Raw genomic sequence first — 23643 nt, forward strand, 5'->3', positions numbered from 1 at the left:
TAATTGTGAAGGAATTGAACTTGAAGTGTTTACAAATTCAATCGGGTTGATTTGGACCCGGCCCGGTTACTCAGAACCGGGCACAGGCCATGGCCGATTAGGGTGCTCAAGCCATGAACTTGAAAAAAACGATTAGGTGCTCAAGCAAAAACAAAAGGAAAAAGAAAAATGGTTTGTCATGGGTTTTTTTAATATTTTTTAAAAATACTGAGAAGTATTTTGGCCATAAATAATTTTTTTATATTTTTTCATTTTTTTGGATTATTTCTAAAATATCCCTACGAATCAAAATTTTCATTATTCATACAGATGTATTTTATTTAGGGAAAAGTTTATATAGAGCTGAGGCTCTAAAAAATCGAATTAGAGCCTACCTCAAAAATTCACTACAAGAAGTTGTTTTGATGTCCAAATATCCTCAAATTGATCAGTTCAAGATCAAGATGCAGGGACAGGAGAAAAAAAATGGATTTCATGTTTTGAAAATAATATATTTTGCAACAAATATTTGGATCGTCAATTTTCAAGATTTTCATAAATTTCTCGATCTACAATATTTTTGAAGCTTTAAACTTTATAAATAAAAATGAAAATATTCTTAAGGCTATCAAAAAGATTTATAGTATTGAAACCATATTTCTCGATACTATTTGAAGGTAGGATCTAATTTAATTGTTTAGAGCCTAGGCTCTATGTAAACCGCACCCTTTTAATTTAACTATATTTTATATATACTTTTCGTATCTTTTGAATTGTTTTGAGATTTGTTTTTAATTTTTTTAAAAACTCTTTGTAGCCCAGGCTGGACAGCTTCCGGTTACGCCGATTTCCGTTCCCGGTCGTGCTTGCTAGCCCTGCTCGAGTCGTCGCGGCGACACACCACTGTCACAAATGAACGTTGCAGGCCATTTTTGCTGGTTCGGGACTTGGAGAGAGAGAGAAAGAGAGAGGGAGGGCATTGACAGAGATATCCAGCAGAGAGAGAGAGAGAAACAGTCGAGTTTTTGGGAAGAGAGGGAGTGAGACAGAGAGTTATCAATGGAGGAAATTAAGAGGGTGGGGGTGGTAGGAGGTGGGCAGATGGGGTCTGGCATAGCTCAGATCGCTGCTACTTGTGGGTTTGACGTCATTCTTCTTGACTCCGATTCTTCAGCTTTGCAGAGAGGCCTTCATAACATCCAATCTTCCATTAACCGATTTGTCAGCAAAGGCCAACTTTCTCAGGTACGCCTTCTTCAATCTCTCTCTCATCATGTTCATGGCTGCTTCTTCAATCTCTCTCTCTCTCTCTCTCTCTTCATGTTCATGGCTGCTATAGCAGTTATTTGTTTGGGGGGCCCAATTTTTCATTCTCTTTGATGCAGTGACCATGTTATCATTTTATCATCTACATTGCTTTTGACTTATTTCAATATATTTTGTTCCTTTGTTTATGTGCGAGATATCCTTTTTTATGGTTTTTATGTTCCATTGGATCCTTCGCTAAGAAGAGTGAAAAATTATTTGTGCCAGTGGATTAAAGGAATAGAGGTTTTTGCGTTGCAACTCTAATTGAGTTCCAGAACATTGAATAAGTCAATATGTGATTTCAGAGAATATGCTTTAAATTGGTTGTGATTTGGGGCCCTTTTTGGGTTCTCAGCAACCAATGAGCTAAGCATACGAGTGGTGTTGTTAAGCGTAACAAGACTAACTGCGAAGCGAGAGCTTTTTTTTTAGTGGAAAGCCTAAGAAAACCACTTGCTTGAGAGAGGCAAGTACTAGTGCGCCATTGTAGGCAGAGAGAGGCAAGTTCCAGAATTTGTACTGGTGCGCCAGTGTAGGCAGCGAGTCGTATTTCATCTCTTTCCTTTCATTAGCAGTTCACGGTGTACAGTGAACGAACAGAGTGAGTCAATATGTGATTTCAGAGAATATGTTTTAAATTGGGTTTGGTTGTGATTTGGGTTTTCAAGTTATTTGCTATAGAGGTGGGATACCTGGAGAATTTTATGATGATCTATCGTACTCTATTTGATGGAGACAATCAAAGGTATATGTGTTTTTATATTTACCTTTCGTCATCAATAAATCACATTGTCAGCTTACTTAGCCAAAAAATCCAAAGAGCTTACTTTCTGATAGGGATTAAAAATTCGGTTCAATTTCAATCTAGATGAGCGCTTATCTCTTTCATCTGTACCCACTCTACAATAGAAGTTTCAATCCACTTGCTGCTGCTGCTGCCTAGATCTAAACAAGAAGTATTTGTGTGTCTGTCATTGTAGCTTTAATCAAAGTAATCCTTGTTCCTGTGAAACCAGCTTCCCCTTCCAATTGTAAAAATTGGTGCTGGAACATTTCTCTAGCATATAATCCCGCAGAGTCTTGCTTGGGTCTGGTGAAGCAGTTGCTCTTTAATCAAAGTAATCATTGTTCCTGTGAAACCAGCTTCCCCTTCCAATTATAAAAATTGGTGCTGGAACATTTCTCTAGCATATAATCCCACAGAATCTTGCTTGGGTCTGGTGAAGCAGTTGCTCCATTCCCCATGACTCGGATGGAGAAAACCTGATTCCATGGAAGAGTAGAAACTTAAAAAATCTAGAATACTAAAATGAGATAGAAAGATTGCCGCTCGTTACCATACCTCCCTGTAGCATTTGGCCTGCTTGCTGCATGAGAGCATTTGGCTTGATGAATTTTTATTTTTCTTTCTTTTTATTTGCTGTCCATACTAGTATGGGTTTGTCAAGGAATTTTTGGTCACAGTTGAGAGAATATTGTGCACAAAATCAACGACAATATGTAGAGACTGTAACCCTTTTTTGTGTACAAGCAGACTATGTAGGTACTGGAAGAATGTCAGAAATATTACTATGGGCACGTACATGCACCCCGCCAGTCACTTCACACTAAATGCAGCCTGATGAAGAGAGTGGGGCGATGTGCGACTCATGGAGAGATTCTATGCAAAGCTGTAAAGTTGTTTGCAAATTGATTAGCGGAGGCATCAATAATGAGGACATCCTCAATGATGAGGACTTACATATTTATGTGCTAATGATCTAGTGAACAATATCCTTCACAATGGATATCCATATTTTTCCTTGAGGGTCATTAGATCTTAGTTCTAGTTCTATACTTTTAATCATAGTTATTAGGATCGGATCGGCCACTGAACCAGTGTGGAGTCTGGTCTGTTGAACCAGTTCAATTGCTGGTTGAACCAATTGAACTAGATTTTTAAAATTATAAGATAATAGTTCAAAATATAAAATACATTAGAAAAACTTTTTCAACTTTGTTAACTGGTTGAATTGGTCAAAACTGGACAGTCTGACCGGTAGAAACTGGTCAAACACTATTTTTTGACTGGTTTTCAATCAAACTTTGCTTTAGACTGAACTAGCCAAGGCACTGATCAGATTAGGCTCTGGTTAGATTAGGTGTTACAGGCCGGTCTTGATAACTATGCTATCTGCTGCATGCTATATGTTACATGTACCATCCCATTTAGTGAAAACTTTCTGACATTGGATGGAATGCAGCCTATGACTTGAAAGCGGCACCTGGAATAATTTCATGAATGGTCTCAATCTGTCAATTGGATTGAAGGTCCCAGCTGGCCTATTTGCCCTGTGGCTAATTGAATGCCTTGTTGGGAAGTTGAGATTTATGGTGATAAATGGAGGCATCAAGATGTAGCTTGCTACTCGGAGAAACCCACTTAACACCATCATTTACTTGCTCAGTGGAAGAGGTGTAAATTCCCTAATTTGGTTCAGTTTTCAAATCTAGTCCTTTTTTTTTTGTCATATGAGATTATGGACCACTTCCTTGTAAGTTAACTACTGTGGAATGTATAACAAAATTAAGTTTTGAGAGTATGTCAACTATTTATTGATAAGGCTGATTTGATTTTTTTACCTTGTAAATGGACAATATCTGACTAAGTTTTCTAATTATTTGGCATCACTAGATAGGGCTTTGGTGACTATGCCTATGCACGACCATTTGACCTGCTTGCTACATGAGTGCATTTGGCTTACTTGCTTCATGTGTTAGCATATTTCAAGGAACAGCCACGACCCTGCATGACTGGACATACCTAATGAGCCAGGCTCATTGCCTGGTGGCTAAGTAGAACATATATCCAGCCAACATTTGAGGGGGGGCCACTATGTACTTCATGACTTGCCTAGGCTGAGGAAGCACTTGTGGTCCTCATGTCTCTGAAGTCTGAACATGGAAATCTATAGCTAAGGAGAGGATGGTGTTTTGACCTTAACTATTAGATGCTGGTTTTGGGTAAGGGTTCGAGATGCCTTGGCTGAAAATAAGATATGTACATCCTCTTGGTGAAAGATCTAAAAAAAACACACTTGTTTTCCTTGTGTAAAATATAATTTTCATTTGACTTAGTTTCATATGTAATTGTGGAAAAAGTTCTGACAGCAGCCAGCTTAGATAAAAAGGGTCGAAGTTTGTTTCACTAACTTGTACTTTGCCTAGAAGAAGTGAAGCACTCACACAGTAGTAGCACTCCCTAAGAAGAGGGCATTCTGATAGCGGAAACTCCCACAGAAGAAACTCCCACGGAAGAAGCTTCCACAGCGGAAGCTCCTATAGAAGAAGGCCCCACAGCAGAAGCTCCCACAGAAGGATCACCCTCAGAGAAAGGTTCTATTGCCAAGCCAAGTACTTCAATGCCTTGAACTTTAGTTCTCAGAAGAAGAAAACCTCTGAGAAAGGTGGCTGGTTCAGAACTGGTTATGCCATTAGGAAGGAACATCAATGACTACTAGTATGACAAGAGGCAGGATGTATTGGTCAGTTGTCACTTGCCCGAAGCATGATGGGGCCAAACGTCTCTTGTAAGGAGCAATGCGGACAATGTGTCTCTTGCCTCTAGGACCAATAGAAAAGGAAAAGAGACCTCCTAGAAGTTACATAACTGTTTCGCAAACCCACTTTACAGCAGGACTAATGCCAAGGAGGGATGTATTTTGGGGTCTGCTCGGAGAACTCTTGTTCACTATACTTGGTTAATCGCAGGATAGAGAGGGAGCATTGACCTTAAAGTCCAGATAGGTTTTGCCTATAACCTTCCTCGATGTGGGCCTGAGACCCTGGAAGGAACATGGGCTGTCCCATGGCAGCAGTGCTATTACCTCACTCTAAACTCGAAGTTGTTCTCAATCTAACTGTTTGGCAGGCAACAAAATATTGGAAATTGTACAAGATGGTTCTTGATGATGGTACATTGAATTGCAGTGAGATTTTAAATACTGAAAGAAACTTGAGGGTAGATGATGTACACAACATTTTAGCTCAAAAGAATATTTCTAAACTTAGCTTGGGCCTTGGACGCGCTTGGCTTGAGGGAAGTTACTTGACTGAGTCTGAGTAGACTGACTTAGCCGAGTAGTGTAAAGAGCCCAAAGTCCCCAAAAAAATAAAATAAAAAATAAAAAATTGTTGAAAACAAAATAAAAATTGTAAACGTGAAACAAAACCAAATACAACATAAGAAGTCCAAAAACCCTCATAAAAATATATATGACATAAATTTAGAAAAAAAATGTTTTATGATTGGAGACATTTAAAAAAAAAAAAGAAAGGAAAATATAAAAATAGAGCATATGACAAGAAAAACTCATAAATCATTGTAAAAAATCCAAATTACATATATAATTTTTATGCCTTGCTTTCACACGCACACGCACACACACACACACACACACACACACACACACACACACACACACACACACATATATATATATATATATTGAATGGCCCGAGTTGTTCCCTTATAGTTGGCTTGGCAAGGATTCCAATCCAATTAACTCAGCCGAGTCTACCACTGGCTCAAAACAATATGTAGTTTGTGATATATTGATGTAACTGCAATTTTCAGATGTCTTCTAGTCTCTCTTCTCCCATAACCAACATGATGAATTCTATTTTCATTCATCTGTTTCCTTTTTCTTGGGATCCATACTAGTATTAGTTCATGAAGAAATGTGTGGTCACAATTCATAGAACATGGTTCCCAAAATCCGCAACAATTTGAAGAAATTGTGACACTTTTCTGGGTGCGGGCAAAGTATTTAGGTGGAGAAAGAATAAAAGATTGTCAGACATATTACGATGGGCACATAAATGCAGCCTGTCACCTTACACTGAATGCAGCCTCATGCACTTAAGTGTTGGAAGAAATGGGGCATTATGTGATACATGAAGAGATTCTTTGCAAAAATGTATCCAAATTGGTCAGTGGAAGCGTTGCTGATGCAGAGAACCACCACGGCAAAGGACTTTCCCACATTTGAACTAATCATCCAGTGAACAATCCTTTAGAATTGATATGCTTATTAGTTCTTGAGGATCTAGGATCTTAATTCTAAACTTCGAATATCCTGCTGCGTGCTATATCTTACATGAATCTGTCCATTTCTTTTGGTATCTGAATGGAATGGGGTCTATGACTTGGAAGAAGCAACTAGAATAATTATGTGAATGGTGTCAAACTGGCAATTAAATCAAATGTCCCATTCAGCGTATTTGAATTATTTCTAATTGAATGCCTTGTTGGGAAGTTGACATTTGTGGTGATACATATTACCTAGAGTGGTCAAGATGTGTAGCTTGCTGCTTTGAGGAGCCCAGTTTACACTACAGCAACAGCTAACATGCCCAGTGGAAGGGGTATAAAATCCCTGATTTCAAGTCAGTTTTTATTGATCTCATCCCTTGATGGCCTTCATCATTTGGGATTTTCTACTACTTCCTTTTAATGGATCTTGAATGTATAACTGCATTAAGTTTAGAGTTTTTTTATAAAACATTAAGTTTAGAGAGTGCGCCAACCATTTATTGATGAGGTTGATATGATCTTTTATCTAGTGAATGGATGAGATTTGACTAATTTTGGAATATATGATTCTTAAAGTCCTTCTCATTGAATTCTTATGAAGGTCTCCGAAGTGTACTCCATTGAGTATTGGGATCTTGTATTGGGAATTTGGCATGAAAAATGAAGAATCAACTTAAAATGGGAGACAGCAAAACGTACATGGCATTTTCTTATTTCATAATACTTCCGTAATTTCAGAGAATACATGGGGGTTTGGGGTTGATCTAGCATTCTATTGCATGCACGTGCAAGAGTAATGATGTAAAGCTTATTTATTTGGACAGTTCGGAAGTTTTGGATCTAGAAGATTCACATGTGTGGTGTGATGTGGAAAACCTTTATTTAAGCAATGTGTTCAATAGTGACAATTGGTTTTCAAGAAAAAAATAATGGATCAGGGGAGGTTGTGAATCTAGAACATTGGCTGTAAGGATGAGGCAAATTGAAGGTCTTCTATTTGTCCCATTCCTGATACATGTCCTTGAAGTATATGATGATTTATCCAAGAGTGTCGACAATGCTGCTTCTTGAAGTTATGCACATGAATTGTTGAGCCCATGTTTGATATTATGCATAAAAAGGGGGCTCTTAAAGAGAAAAACTGTCTCAAGTTCATTTTTCTAGGAGATAGGGTATCATTAGTTTGAGATATTTAGACTAGGGATTCCTGTACCCATAGGACTGATTCAAAGCGGCAATTGGCAATGTTGCACATCTGTCAAAAGTCGTCTGCGATCTTCTTTTGTGGGGTAGTTAGAGAAATACATGTTTTCAATTTCAGCAAGCTTTTGGTATAGAAAGAGAGCTGTGATTTGGGATCATAGGGGGTTTGTTTCACTGGGTTTTGATTGGTTCATTGAAAGGGTGGTTACTGTGATAAATACTTGATTGTTTTATTTATGGGGGTTTGTGTCTTTATATTGAAATGAGGACCCCTCTCTTCGCTCTCCCTCACTTAAACTATCAGGTAGGGTTCTTTCTCTCTAGGGTTTGGTTGGTTGGATATGATAGATTGATGGATAAGTTTGATGTCTTGGCTCATGGTTGGAGAGAGGAAACGATGGAATCATTTAAACTGATAATTGGACAGAGAAGAATTTTAAAGTTGGGAAATTGTTAGATTGTAGCTTTAAGTTCCAAATTTTCTAAAGAGGAAGTTGCAAGCTTGATAGAAAAGTAATTTCACAAATTAGTTATATTTCAAAGTAGCAGTGAAAAGAAAAGGGAAAAGGTGTGGAAGAAAAGAAGACTCTGACGGCCTCTCTCAAAGAAAATGTAGGCCTAACTCTTGATGACCTCTCTTTCTTGCTATAATGAATGGGTTCTCTCTTTTTAAGCAAACCCTGACCAAACTCTCTCTCACTCTCTCTCTCTCTCTCTTTCTCTCTCTTTCTCTTGTTTTATAGAACGACCACCTCTCTCACTATAATGATATTTCTCTCACTAGAATGACTATCTCTCTCTCTCTCTCTCTTACTACAACCTCTCCATGAAAATGTAGCCATAGTTTGTAGCTATTGTTCTCTTTTTAGAATTAGCTAAGAACCAAGCTCTCTCTTTCTCTGTCTATGCACTTTCATTCTATCTCCTTCTAATTTCCATCTCTCAATCCCAAATCTCCTTCGTATCAATAACCCTAAGACATTATTTGTGTTTGTTCTTGGACTCTCATTCAAGGATCAAATACCCTCAAGGGATTTAAGGTGAAGGGAGGTGCATAATCTCAAAGGATGAAACAAACAAAATACAATGGCTGCTAAGCACATATGAGCTTGGCTGATGTTTGCCTTGCATATGATACTAATGAGATTGGAATATTTTGAGATATCTAGAAACCATACTCAAACATCATAAATGAAGGATGATAATGTCAGGGTTTGCCATGAAAGCTTGATAGCCGGTCACCATATGTATCTTAATGATTGGTCAATATGCAAAGACTATCAAATGATCTCAGATCGAGACCAAACTGAGGGACCAGTATTTCCAAGGCCTTATATGCCTCTCCACAAAATCTGGGGAAGTTTGGATAATATTTGATACATCTTGAGGATCATTTTTTCACAACAGGGGCTTTGGAGGCTGATGCATGCGGAACCTCATCAATTGATATTTGAATGTCGTGAAACCTTGCAGATAAAGCATATTGAGCTCTAATACGCCTCTCATCCAATTTTCGTACAATTTGGACATCATTTACATCTTCAAGCTCACTGATTGCCAGGATATGGCCCTAGCACAGGTCCCTTCATAATATTTGGGTTTGACTTGGAACTTCTAGGAAATCATATAGAGGCATGGTAACCCTCTTCCTAGAGTTTCAGTTCATTTGGAGATGAGTTGACGCCTCATCTATACATAGAGATAATGCTTGTGTCCACTGGCTGCCAAGCACAAATTGATCTGCTAGGATGAGCCAGGACAATCCTTGATCACTAAAATTGAGAATTCTCTCAATCTATAAGGAGTTTTGTGATGGGACTTGAAGGGGTGGATTCTTGACCTGATCACTGTCTTGGGACGCTGTTTTCGAAGCCTTCGACGAACTCCACTACAAAATGCTTCTTCAAAACCATAAAACCATGAACTCCACTGCAGAACGCTTCTTCAAAACGATGGGTTATTAGATCGACACTTTATGGGTTATTAGATGGGCAAATCATTGTCTCTCTTTCTTTCTTCAAAACCAAGAACCCAAACTATAAATCCTCAAATACTAAAAAAAAAAGGGCAAATCCTCTCTTTCTCTCCCTAGAATTCAATTTCAAGGAGGGAGAAGAGTGAGTGGAGAGGAAGAGAGAAATACAATGGCAAAGATTGACGACAATGTTCTTTCTACTAAAGTCTTGGAGACAAAGGTCTTCGGTACGGGTCCAGCGGGTACAGAGGCAAAGTTTGAGGTTGGGTATGAATTCGGGTCCCCGGTCCAAAGGCCTCTCTCGGGTACGGGTATGGGTCTGATGATTTTGAATCTGGCGGGACTAGGTCCGGGTCCGGGTCCAGGTACATATGCACTCTTTTGGGTTCGGGTCTGAGTCCAACAGTACCCGGCCCATAACCGACCCGTTGCCACCCCTAAGCCCAATTTGAAGGAAGGCAAAGTGTAAACAACATTCCTGCATTATATCCAGTGTTTTAAAAAACGCCGAGTCGAACCGGACTCGCCCGGTTCGACTCGGAAACCGCAAAAAGTGGATCGTATCGGCTAAAAAATCGGAAATCGTCCGGTTCTAGAGAGAACCGGACGATTTTGTACAGTGACTCGCCGATTCACTGTACGGAATCGGCGAGTCCGAACAGTGAATCGGCGAGTCCCGTACGGAATTTTTTTTTTTTTTGTTGTAGTCCATGATAGATTTTTTTGTAATACTTGATCGATTTTTTTGTAATCCATGATCGAATTGTTTTTGTTTTTTTGTAATCCATGATCGAATTTTTTGTTTTTTTGTAACCCATGATAGAATTTTTTATAATCCATGATCGAATTTTTTGTAATCCATGATCAAAATGTTTGTTTTTTTTTCTTGTAATCCATGATCGAATTTTTTGTTTTTTTTTTTTGTTTTTGTAACCCATGATAGAATTTTTTGTAATCCATGATCGAATGTTTTGTAATACATGATCGAAATGTTTGTTTTTTTTTTGTAATCCATGATCGAAATGTTTGTTTTTTTTTTTGTAATCAATGATTGAATTTTTTGTTTTTTGCTTTTTTTGAAACCCATGATAGAGTTTTTTGTAATCCATGATTGAATTTTTTGTAATCCATGATCGAATTGTTTTTTTCTTTTATTGTAATCCACGATTGAATTTTTTGTTTTTTTTTGTTTGTTTTTTTTTGTAATCCATGATCGAATTTTATGTAATCCATGATCGAATTTTATGTAATCCATGATCGAATTTTTTGTAATCCATGATTGAATTTTTTGAAAATTTGTGATTTTTTTTTTTTAATCCATGATCGAATTTTTTTTTGTAATCCATGATAGAATTTTTGGAAAATTTGTGATTTTTTTTTTTTAATCCATGATCAAATTTTTTTTTGTAATCCATGATAGAATTTTTTGAAAATTTGTGATTTTTTTTTATAATCCATGATCGATTTTTTTGAAAATTTGTTATTTTTTTTTTTAATCCATATTATTCAAAGGGAAAATGAGAGAGATGATGATTCTGAGGCCACCCTATCCCAGCCATATTATTCACATATCGAGTCCCAATAACAACAGTGTAGGGATGAGCACGACAGTGCAGGTGAGCATGAAGGATAGACAATCTTCGGGGATTTTAGATTGGGAACACAACAAAACACTAACACTTAGGGATTTGAGAATAGTCAGACGTCTGCTAATATCGATGATTCGTTTTTAGATCGAATCAATGAATTATTAAACGAATTCAATCAATGGCACCAGCGTGACCAAGAAGAACAATAACGTCGTCTATCATTTTATTTTTAGATCATATGTTACTAATTTTATGCTTTATTGTAGTCCATGTATGTTGATATACTTATTCCATGATAATTATATGTTTATCCTTTTGTGTGACGTAAATTAAATGCTGAATGGCGGTTCATGTAGGGAAAGAACATATCAATATTCGCATATTTATTCAAAAACATGAAAATTCTTAATAGAGTACCCTCATTTCTTATTGAATTCCTAAAAAACAATATTTATAATGAATTTTAATAATTTTTTTGGATTTTTTTTAAGCTTTATTCTGACCGATTCACCCGATTCCCTATCCGGATCGCCGATTCGCTGATCCGAATCGGTTTTTTGAAAGCCCGATCCGGGTCACCGATCCGTTTTTTAAACCATTGATTATATCCAATTATAGGGGTCTCTTTGGTATTGATATTTTCCATTTCTTTGTATATTTCTTTTTGAGTTCTATATTATGCTTCTAGGCCTGAATCAAGGGTGTTTAAATCTGTAAACTGATTTGATGTACATGAAACAGAGATTGAAAGTCTCTGGAACTCTGAAACCATTAGTATACACAAAACCCCTTTTTCCCAATATATGGATCTAGGGTGAATTTGTTCCCTTTGTTAGTTTCTCTTGTCCCTCTCATATATCTCGAGTCATAATCATATCCACTGATACATTTGGGGCAAACAAATTCCTAGGGGCTCTATTGGGGAGGAGTTTACCCTTCATCTAGGATAGAGTCTAGTCTAATCTAGTGTTTTCTCTCTATACCATCATCCTACTTGAAGGGAAGCCCTCTCTCAACCAGTGTTTGAAAAAACGGATAGGTGACCTGAATTGGTCACACCCATACCCGTGTCGGTGGATCGGTTCGGAGAATCGGCCAGATCAGCAATATTTGTCCCAAATTTTTTTCAAAAACTCCCAATAAATTTCTAAATATAGTGTTCCTTTTAGTTTCTAAAGAAATTAGGAGTGGTGCATTATGTACTTCCATTACTTTCTAAAACTTAGTGAGTACTGAGAGTCTGAGACGTTGTTTTCCTGTCAAGATGTCTATTATGTTAACCATTCATTCATATTACTGAAAAAAAGAGCCTATAATAATCAAGGATCGAAATACAAAGTCCAAATGGAGCACACAACAACAAAAAAAACCTAATACCAAAAAGAAAGGTGGCTTCGTTCTTGCTCGTCATCACGTTGTTTATCTCATTGTATTCTCTCGATTGAAAAAACATATATTCTTATATTGAGAGAAAGAAGAAAACAACATACATTTTATGTACCAACTATCAAGAATAATTTAATTATTTATCAACAGCATACATTTTATTGCATTAAAAAACTGACAATAAAATTTAAAAATACAAGTTTTTTTTTGCATAGTAATTATACATTCATGACATGTAATTGAATATAATTACAAGAAAATAGAAAAAACATGTATTCTTATACTGAGAGAAAGAAGAATACAACATACATTTTATTTGTCAACTATCAAGAATAATTTATTTATTTATTAACAACATACATTTTATTGTATTAAAAATTGACAATAAAATTGAAAAATGCATGTTATTTTTTTCATAATAATTATAAATTGACAATAGAATTGACTATAATTACAAGATAATAGAAAAATTGTATTATTATATTGCGTGTCTCAAGAACATATAATTTAAAATTAATTACTCAAAACACCCTAAAATGTATCAACATCATAATATTAACGTAATTTTGATGTGATCATATTCACATAATTAAAATTTCACAATAGAGGTCCAACTATAGATAACTATATTAAAATTGAAATTATTTGAATTGACTTTAAATTTATGATCATATTAATCAATAATATTGTTAATATTTATAATTCCAAAGTATGCTGTATAATAGGTTGTGATTTGCCCTTAATGCAAGCTACGTTTTATTAATTTATTAGGGGGAGAATTAATGCAAGCTACACTATTAATTTAGGGGGAGCATTAGTGCGAGCTACACTATTATCGAAGGGGAGAATGGGTATTGGAGATGCGTAGGAGCTACATTTAATGCGAGGGAAAAAAGTCCCACATCATCCTGCTTACAATGGCAAAGCCTCTATAAAAACCTATAAAAACCTTAGATGTGCATGGCCTTATGAGCATAAGCCACGCATGCATATGCAACGAAAAAAGTCCCACATCATCCCGTTTACAATGGCAAAGCCTCTATAAAAACCTTAGATGTGCATGGCCTTATGAGCATATGCCATACATGCATATGCAATCTACTCGAGGTTTTGAACACGTGCCCAGAAGTTGGGGTGTGACTTCCCTATTTTTTAAATTGAAAAAATTCTTGACTTTCAAAAAATATGGCTATTAAAACCAGTGACGTGTATGTTTTTACTAAAAAAAACTGATGACGTGTCTGATTCATGATGTCATGATACGATTCATGACATCATGACACGCGATTTACATTAGGGACACGTTCGGATCCTGATTTATTATCAGATTCGGGATTCTCCAGCTGATACCCGATCCGGATCGCCTGATTCCGGATCGGGTCATCAAGTTTTTGAACACTGGTCTGAACTAAATGATCAGTTCGGTTATGTTTTTACACATGTTTGTACCATTTTTTATGGTGAATTGCGGTTCCATGGAGACTAGTGGCAGGACCTATGGCATGCTCATCAGCAAAATGGCCCGCTATGTTGCACACTCTTACACTCAAAGATTTCAAGACAGCATGCATGCCATATAAATCAAGGAACTTGAAATTTGTTAAGCCAAGGACAATCCCGCATATCAGCTGGTCCTCAATATTGAGCAAGCTATGCATGGCAGCCCAACCACTATCACCTTTACTTATCTGCAGGCTCAGCAACCCAAAACCATCGCCATTCGTTTCTAAAGCCGAAGAGGAGTTGTGGCTGTCCATCAATGTGCGATGAATGGTGCTCCGAGAAAGACCCCTGCTCGGATGGTCGAACTGAAGTGTTCAGGCCATCCAGCTCTCAGATGAGTCAGGGTTGAGGTTATTTAAAACGAACTCTTCTAGGAGAGAGATGAGCCCTGTCCTCAGATCCTCATGGTTCAAATCTTATGTGTAAAGTTGATCAGGGTGCTACACATCCTTGGCATCAATATCCAAAGAAATGCATGCCACAAGCCGTCACATTAAGCAGCCGCACCTCCTCCATATGAGCCAAACATGCAGCATCAGGTTGCCAACTCATCACGGGCCTCATCTCTGCTTAGTTCAATCTAGTGACAGGTATGTTGCTGATTGATCTTTTGCTTCCTGTTCCATCTAAATTTCAAGGACGACCGCCAGACATCATCATGATTCTAGCTCGCTCGAGCCTATTCGTAATACTTCAAGAATGGTAACCAGACATCATCATGAGTCTAGCTGGCTCGAGCTTATTTGTAATACTTCATGGACTGCAGCCAGACATCGTCAAGAGTCTAGCTTGCTTGAGCCTACTAGGATAGTGGCTGGACATCTACATGAGTCAAATCCCCTTACGCCTAAACATGGCAGTCATAAGGGGGTCATTAAGCCCCCTTTTGGACCGAAGATATTTCAGTCATCAGGACTGGCGATAAGGGCAGAGATCAAGCCCAGTCCTTCACCCACTTCGATCGTTACGAAGCCTCGTTCCTGTCCAATATCAAGACCAGCAGTCAAGTCCTCATCAAGGCTCAAGGAAACATGATACTCTCCTCGCCTACCACAACTGGTGGTTCGGCCATGAGCTAGTTCCTTCCAAACTTGCCATGACGGAAGTAAAATGTTTTCCTATCAATACATTGAGATCAAACCGGCAGTTGAAAGAACAATACATCCTAGACAAGCAGTCAGGTATCCCGCTACAATAACAACACGCTGGCAGTCACCCAAGAGACGATGCACACTTGCAAACTTCAGATCCTACCCAGATTAAGCTGAGACGATGCACACTTGCAAACTTCAGATCCTACCCAGATTTTAGGCCTAGATTACCACCCCTTTTCAAGAGAAGACTCATGTTGAGGTTCAACTGACCTCTCAACCAGCGGCTCCGAATCTGTCCTATTTGAGTACATATGGGACATCAATACTCATTTGAAGCCCAGGTTGAAGAAAAGCAAAGTGTGGATAGCATTCCTACATTATATCTAGGTGTAAGTGGTGTCGTATGCCCTTTGGTGCTAATATTTTCCATTTCCTTTCATTTTTCTTTCTAAGACCTGTAATTTGCTTTGAGACCTGAATTAATGGTATTTGTTCTGTATTCCAATTTGATGTAAATGAAATAGAGATTGAAGGTCTTTGGAACTCCTCTAAAACCCATTAGTATATGCAAAACTAAATGGATCTGGGGTGGATTTGTTCCCTTTGTTAGTTTCTCTGGCTCCTCTCATTTATCTGGAGTCATATTAATATCCACTGACACATTTGGGGCAAACTAGCACTGAATTGCAAGACCTAAACAATAGTTGCTAGACAAAGAATAAAATGAAAGAAGTATTATGTGAAGCAAAAGCATGAAGCATGGGCAAAATTTCTAATGTCGGGTTAGATTCTAGGAATCACACTGATTCATTAATGAAGCGATATGAGAATCGAAAAGAAAATGTGAGGTAGTGACCAAGGGACTTATATGGCAGCGCTTTATTATGGCTGTGTCTCTATCCTCACTCTCATTCTTAAAGCGATTTTCTCTTTAGTGGTTCTCTCACTCTTGGTCTCTTTCTCAGTCTCTCTCTCTTGGTTTTTTGGTCTCTCCCTACCTAAGTCATGTAACTCTTATCTTTCTGTCCCTTTCGTTATTGTGCTTTCTCTGTCTATCGCTCTCTCTCTCTGTATAAGTCATGTAATTTTCTTTCTCTTCATCTTTCTCTCCTAAAGTGATGTTATTTCTTCCTCTTGGTGTTTCTCTCTCTCTCTCTCTTGTTCTTACTATCTCTCTTGGACTTGTGGTATCTCTCTCTGGGTCATGTTGTCTCTCTTTTCATTCTCCCTCTCCCTCTCTCTAAGTCATAGCATGTTTGTTACAATCCTATCTCTACTACTTTTTTATATTTATATGGTACACTCTTATTGTCATGGTCTCTCTCTCTCTCTCTCTCTCTCTCTCTCTAAATGTGATGTTTGCTTATTTCTCTCTCTAAAATATGTAATTTCTTTCTCTCTTTCTCTCCTCCTCTCTTATAGGGTTGTGGATTTTGCTCCCTCTGTGTTTGGTTGTGTAGAAAAAGTTTATATAAGGTGTCTAAACTTATACTATAATTGTAAGGTGGACTCCAAAAACGCATCTCGAAAATTGTTTCGACACTGGAAAACCCTCCAATTGATCATCTTGAACTTGAGATATATGCATGTTGGGGCTAAAAAAAAAGGATTTGAAATCCTAAAATAAGTGCATCTTTTAACACATTATTTGGACTGTCCATGTTCTAAAAATATTTATAGATCCGCTCTGCACTATTTTTGGAGCTCTGAATTTCACAATTAGGGGTGGAAATAGATTTTCAGGCCATTGTAAAAGTATGCGGCATCAAAACTGCATCTTCCAATAGGGTTTGGAGGTGCACCTTACTTTGAATATTTAAGGTTGACGCCTTCTATAAGCTGCATCCTACACGCACACACACAATGATTCTATAAGTTTTCGGGCTTATATTGTAGCATAAGCTCATTGTAGCTATAAGGGCTTGTTTGTTTGAGCCAAATTTTGCACATGCTGATAAAATAAAAAAGCAAAATGCGTTTTGCATAGAAAGGGAGAAAGTGAGTCTGTCATTTTCAGTAAATGCAGTTTGTCCATTTGATGGATGTTGGATCTAGGTCTTCTATAAGTCAGCATTGATTTTTTTTTTAAAAAAATATTTATGCTTTGAATCCATGTTTTGTAATTTCATCCTAGGAAAATCACTTTAGCAATATGTTTTAACCAACGGCCACACTGAAGCACAAGGGCATTGGCTTATAGAACTATAAAAAACAAGTTATTAAAATAAAAAACTTATTTTAAATTATAAAAAATTATTTTTTAAAAATTCATTTATAGAAAAACCGATACTGATTTGTTTGTTTAAATTATAACTGGATTAGGGTGTGGCTTTGGAGCCGTGTTCAGAGTTTGTCTATTATTAGAACTAGCATTTCAACTTTTATAAGACGTTTTGGTTAAGATAATGTGCGACTGCTGTTTTGAGTCCATCATATCCAAAATGCTAGGTCTGATTAACATCAAGTGATAGATAGACATTTTGGTTTTATTAAATGGGGAAAGCTCAAACTTTTAAAAATGCTTTTCATCCAATCTATCACGTAAATGACTTCAATTATCTGTCAGCATTTTCAAGCAATCAAGTTTTTGACCGTTCAAGAATGTGTTGCCTGCAATGCTACGTGGATGACTCATCAATGTTCATTTCCAAAAAGTTGCCTGTACTTTTTTTTTTTTTTTCCAGTTTTTTATGTTTTTTCTAAGCAATATCTGCTTACATATCCAAGAAAATCAACTATCTGATTGTGTTGTTTGCCAATGAAGAGTTCCCTCTTTTGTTATGGCAATTTATGTATTAATGAATTGGACATGTTATGGTTTTCATCTTTATGAAGCTTACCTGAATTTTTTGAGGCTTCAGGCAATGGCTGATGATGCCATCATGAGGCTTAAATGTTCAACAGACTTGCGAGACCTTCACTCTGCAGACATTATTATTGAGGCTATTGTGGAGTCTGAAGGTTCTAAGAAGGAACTATTTTCTCAACTGGACAGGATCGTAAAAGATTCTGCTATTTTGGCATCAAATACTAGTTCAATCTCCATTACTCGTCTGGCCACCACAACTCGCAGACCTAGACAGGTATATGTGCATATACTATTATTATATCTTTTTATGCCACGTGGCATGCTTCATCAAATACATATAGGCTTTCTTTCCGCTAAAGATGACATCCTTGTAACGGGCAATCCGTTCCCCTTGAGCTCCCTCTCTGGGAGAATTAGCATACATACCCGCTTTGAAAGATTTTGGACAAATATTTATTGAGTCTCATGCGGACCTTTAATAGTTGGGAAAAGGCTCTGACGATGATGATGATTTACTGAGCCTCAAATTATCAGTGTGAAATTTGAGCACCCTATTTTATAAGAGAAAATACTGACTTGTTTGACACAGCTAGTGACATACCCCTTTATTACAAATCCATTCAGAATATTGGTGATGATAATGCAATCTTTTTAGAATTTACCTTCGCCGATGAATTATGTTCGTCTTATAATTGCAGTAGTATTTAAGGACTTGTCTCTCCACCAAACAGTGAAGGGAGTATGACTAAAATGTTCTTTATATCCCTTTTAGGGATGTATTTGAGCAATCAATATTTCCTTTCCTTTTGTTTCCAATTTTTGTGGGAATGTCCCCTTTCAAAACTATGATAATACAAAACCAACCAATATAATACTGGCTGTACAAAAAGTAGAAAATCATTTTGCTGGGAGCGTGGCGTTGTTTTCCATGAATCTGTATATGTGTTTGCCCCTAGCACTACTTCTAAGCATCACCATTGCCATCATCATCAGCAACACCACCACCAACATAATTTTGTGAATCTGCTATTTTGCACCCTGGTGCATGTAAAGGTCCATGGCAGCATCCATGTGAGGGGATTTTTATCTCTCACCTTCTTGATGATAACAAGAATATTCTGGGAAACATTTCCCATAGAACTTCATCCATATACAGTAAAAATTCACTGTACAAAAAAAAATGGTACACAAAAGTGTTGTGGTGAGAGTATGGGATATCTAGAATCTCTTGTGCTAAAGTTGTGAACTCTGCTTACAGAATGGTTAAGAGAAGACCAACTTCCCTGTACCCTGCACAAATGGAAGCACGGCTAAAATTCCATTTGTGTAATAGACTAGCTTCCCTTATTTTATGTAATGATTAGATATAATTCCTCGTCCTATTTTCTGAAATGGTCCTTTTCGTAAACCTGATGGTGCATGTACACAAGAGAGACTTTTCATCCTAAGATGAAATTGTGAGACAACCTAACCCATGTATTATTCAGCCAAACAATAGGAGAGCTAACAGAAATGCCCTGTCACTAATGCTTATGGATGCCCCCCACAGTTCTTAGGCTATTTCGTAAACAAATAGTTAAAATGTAATTGGTCATAATGTCATGTATATGCAGCAATAGAAATGATTTTGTTCCTTCCGATACACATTGATGGTGACACAGACAAATATCTGGGCAAGAGCATGCTTCATCCCGCGAGTTTATCTGGTGATACCTTTAGGTTGAAGTGTAAAGTTTTTCGATGTTTCTTGAGGTCCATCTTGCAAATTGGATTTGTTAAAATTGGATGTTTCTGAGGTCCAGCTTGGAAAGTGGATCTGTTAATAAACCCCGGATGAATGTATCATTTTTGTCATTGAACAAGTGCTTGGCATAACTGGTGATGGTAGGCACCAATATAGCTTACAGTAAATCTTTTCCAGGCTGTTCTTTTGAGCGCATTTTCAGTGTGCAGGGATCTGAAACATGAAGCTGCAAGCTTTGTAATTTATCTGTTCATTGGAAACAGTAAAGCTTCTATTTAGTTTCTTATTGAGAGCCGATGAAATCACAGTTAGTAGTCTTTTATTGTTTCCATTTTCCATTTGTCATATCCCTACACTAAAATGATTAAGATATGCTTTTCTCACAGGTTATTGGCATGCATTTTATGAATCCCCCTCCCATTATGAAGCTCGTAGAGATTGTCAGAGGGGCAGATACATCTGATGAAGTTTTTGCGATTGTCAAAACCCTAGCAAAAAGGTGAAGTTACCTAGTTCTTATAGCACAAACAAACTAACCAAGTTTCCTACACTTTTAAATTATTAACAATGATTTAAGACTCATTGAGCCCAACTTGGACTTGTACGAGTTAGTCATTTGCGGAAGGGTGCTGGGTCCCATAGAAAATATCGAGAATTGGCTGAATTTCAACAGTTGAGGTTACTGTGTTAGTCTTTAATACACTCAGTTATCTTGTGGAGACTCAGATGAGTCTGACCTACTGACTTGGGTTTGGGCCCTGCCCAGTTCCGTACTCAAGACCGAGTTTTCACATCGTTGATTCTTACTCAAACATGCAGATCATTCAACCAATGAGGTAATCTGACAATCAAAATCACCTGCAGGCTAGGAAAAACAATAATATGCTCGCTCGATTTCCCTGGGTTCATTGTTAACCGAATCCTTATGCCCATGATAAATGAAGCCTTCTTTGCCCTCTATACTGGTGTGGCTACGAAGGAAGACATTGACACTGGGATGAAGCTTGGAACAAACCATCCAATGGGACCTTTAGAACTGGCAGATTTCATTGGACTAGATGTCTGCCTATCGATAATGAAGGTATTCTTGCTCTTCTTTTTTTCAGTAAGATATGTTTCATCCATTGAAATGAATTTGAAGTAGCAACGATTGTGGAGTTGTTTATTATTCATTTGCCGATAAGCTAGTAAAGGCCAAAATGTTAGTTTGGATATACCCTAATCTAGAAGAATTTCTGATGGCGAGCTAAAACCTCAGCAAAGCGCTTGTAGTTTGGATGTGCGAGAGTTATTTGGATGGCAAGGTAAAAGTCTCCGCGAAAATCCTCATTTTCTCGTACCCCACTCTCTCTAATTTCCAGCCACCCCTCAACGGTCCGGCCGATGTTCCTCTCTCTCCTTCTTCATCATCTCCTTTTCCCCTCCTCTTTGTTGATGGGAAAAAGCCACCATAAAACCATTGTCACATGGTGATCAAATTTCTTGTAAGGCAGCTGAATGAACATAACTCGCAGATAAAATTAAGCTGCACCTAGCTTTTAAAACAGCCAAACAAATTTGTATCTAAAGAAAAAAAAACTTCAAACCTTTCAAGTGTATTTGCAAGTTTTTTTAATTATGAGCTTCTTATATTGGACATCCAAACTAGATATAAATAATGTGCATTATCTATATATATATATATATATATATATATATATATATATATATATTCACATTATTTATATAATATAATAGGGTGCACCTCAAAAATTTCACTAGAAGAGGTTATTTTGACGCTCAAATTTCTTTAAATTGATCATCTCGACCTCAAGATGTATGGACATAAGAAAAAAAAATGGATTTCAAGTTTTGGAAATAGTGCATCTTGTACTGTATTTTTGGACTGTCAATTTTGAAATTTTCATGTTCTCATAGATCTGCTCGATCTACACTATTTTTGAAGCTTTAAATTTTATAATTAGAGATGAAAATGTATTTTAAGGCTATCACAAAGACTTCCAGTATTGAAACTGCATTTCTTGACACTATTTGAAGGTGCACTTTACTTTGATTGTTTAGAACCTCGGCCTTATACAACCTATATATATATATATATATATATATATATATATATATATATATATATATATATATATATATATATATATATATATATAGAGAGAGAGAGAGAGAGAGAGAGAGAGAGAGAGCATATAATACGTGGAGTCTATATAGAATGTTAGATATGTTATTAATATAAGAATTATAATAATTAGAGGCTAATTTTTTTGTCCTATTCTTTTGATAATGAAGGTTCTTCATTCTGGCCTTGGAGACAGTAAATACCTCCCGTGCCCTCTCCTTGTACAGTATGTAGATGCTGGACGTCTCGGAAAAAAATGTGGTGTTGGGGTGTATTCCTATGGCATGAAATCATCACCTACCTCGCCTCAGCCTAGAATTTAGAAGAATTGGTACAACAATCTTAGGTGTGCCATCTCCATGGAAGGGCATTTGCAGAATGCATCACCTTGTAGTTTCTGTATAAAGGTTGTAATAGTAACTCTACAATGAGCTGTCATTTGAAGAAATGATTGATAATGGTAATTGGTATGTTTATTTGGTGATAACTGAGCGATCATTGTAGTTACCCAAGATAAAAGAACATCATTTGATGTCTTGGACCAAATGATACTATTGTTCTGTATCTTCTAAAATGCTTGCTGCTCTTTGTTTTGAGTGTATTTTGTATCAAAATGTCATCCAATCAAATCTAAACAGATATGGAGCAATGGACTCTGTTACAATGTGGTTGTCTCATCGTAACATAGGATTGAGGCCTGGTGATGGATACCAGGACAACATATTACCCTTAAACAGGTAGGGAGTACAAGGGAATCCGAACTACAGCAACCCTACGACCTCAGCTGCGCAAGGTTGACCGGTATAGCAGGTGGACGGGACCATATATGGTGGAACTGCCGGAATGCTCTAGAGACCATTGAAATAGTCTCAAACCAGGGTGAAATTGAGAGAATGATCAACATATGTGGAATTTGATATCTCAATCAAAGATCATGAGCTTGGGATGCCATTGTGACACTGAACTATCACATGGACGTGGATGAGGGAGATAATCCACAGTCCAAACGCTGTCAAAATTATCTGAAGTTTAATTTGAGATGCCTCCAAGACTCCCTCCAAAAATCAGGGCATTTCAATTCCGAATACTTGAGATACGGGGTTTCAAAGTCCCAAGATTGCAGTGGTGCCTCATTCAAGCAGCCACTTGCCCAAAAATAGGGCTGATTTACAAACCGACTATTTATAAACGGTGTCGGATAGAGCTTAGAACTTGGTCGAATCATAGATCAACTCTCCAAAAGGCGTTGATCAAATTTAAAGCCCATTTGTTTGTTAGGGATTTTGAAGGGATTTAAAGCACATTTTCTAGAAAATATTTTCACTTGAAAAATGTTTTTTCGAAAACATTTTCATTTGAAAACGGTTTAATATGAAAACATTTTATAGATAACATTTTCATATGAAAATATTTTCTAGAAAACATTTTCACATGAAAACATTTTCACTAGAAAACATGTGAAAACATTTTATAGATAACATTTTGTTTTTATAGGAAAATATTTTCCATAAAATATTTTCATGGAAAACAATTTCATGTGAAAATATTTTCTAGAAAACAAGTTTTTAGAAAACATGTTGATGTGAAAATACTTTCTAAAAAACAATTTTCTAAAAAACATGTTCATGTGAAAATATTTTCTAGAAAACATTTTTTCATGTAAAATTAGTGTTCACATCTAACTCAAGTTTGTTTAATCTATGCATCCAATCTGCATTGTCTTTATGTAGGCATCCTTTTAACTAATTAGGAGTTGAATTTAATGAAATATTCCATGAAGGAGGTTTGGTTCACGTGAAAATATTTTCTATAATATTTTTTAGTGAAAACATTTTCATGTGAAAACATTTTCAT

The 23643-nt window shown here is 36.9% G+C and overlaps 1 protein-coding gene across 2 annotated transcripts; it reads left to right on the forward strand.

The window, feature by feature from the left end:
- The first annotated feature begins 916 nt into the window (after positions 1 to 916).
- Positions 917 to 22363, forward strand: LOC18445036 (3-hydroxyacyl-CoA dehydrogenase family protein). Of its 2 annotated transcripts, XM_006855178.4 has the most exons (5): positions 917 to 1224; positions 17973 to 18194; positions 20051 to 20163; positions 20529 to 20745; positions 21960 to 22363. In XM_006855178.4, exons 1-5 carry the CDS (start codon positions 1039 to 1041, stop codon positions 22110 to 22112), a joined length of 891 nt encoding a protein of 296 aa, XP_006855240.1. In that variant the 5' UTR covers positions 917 to 1038; the 3' UTR covers positions 22113 to 22363. The 2 variants fall into 2 exon arrangements, with proteins under 2 accessions (XP_006855240.1, XP_088714275.1); XM_088858149.1 differs by lacking the exon at positions 17973 to 18194.
- The last annotated feature ends 1280 nt before the right edge of the window (positions 22364 to 23643 follow it).

Source organism: Amborella trichopoda, chromosome 2 (assembly GCF_054954075.1).
Source record: "Amborella trichopoda isolate Santa Cruz 75 chromosome 2, AtrichopodaSantaCruz75HAP2 v2.0, whole genome shotgun sequence".
Classification (NCBI taxonomy): domain Eukaryota; kingdom Viridiplantae; phylum Streptophyta; class Magnoliopsida; order Amborellales; family Amborellaceae; genus Amborella; species Amborella trichopoda.

What these genes read in the sequence shown, in the direction of transcription:
- LOC18445036 (XM_006855178.4), top strand. Translation starts at nt 1,039, where the DNA reads ATGGAGGAAATTAAGAGGGTGGGGGTGGTAGGAGGTGGGCAGATGGGG. An exon ending in GCAAAGGCCAACTTTCTCAG is followed by an intron (nt 1,225 to 17,972) that starts GTACGCCTTCTT and finishes TTGAGGCTTCAG; the next exon opens with GCAATGGCTGATGATGCCAT. An exon ending in GTCAAAACCCTAGCAAAAAG is followed by an intron (nt 20,164 to 20,528) that starts GTGAAGTTACCT and finishes AATCACCTGCAG; the next exon opens with GCTAGGAAAAACAATAATAT.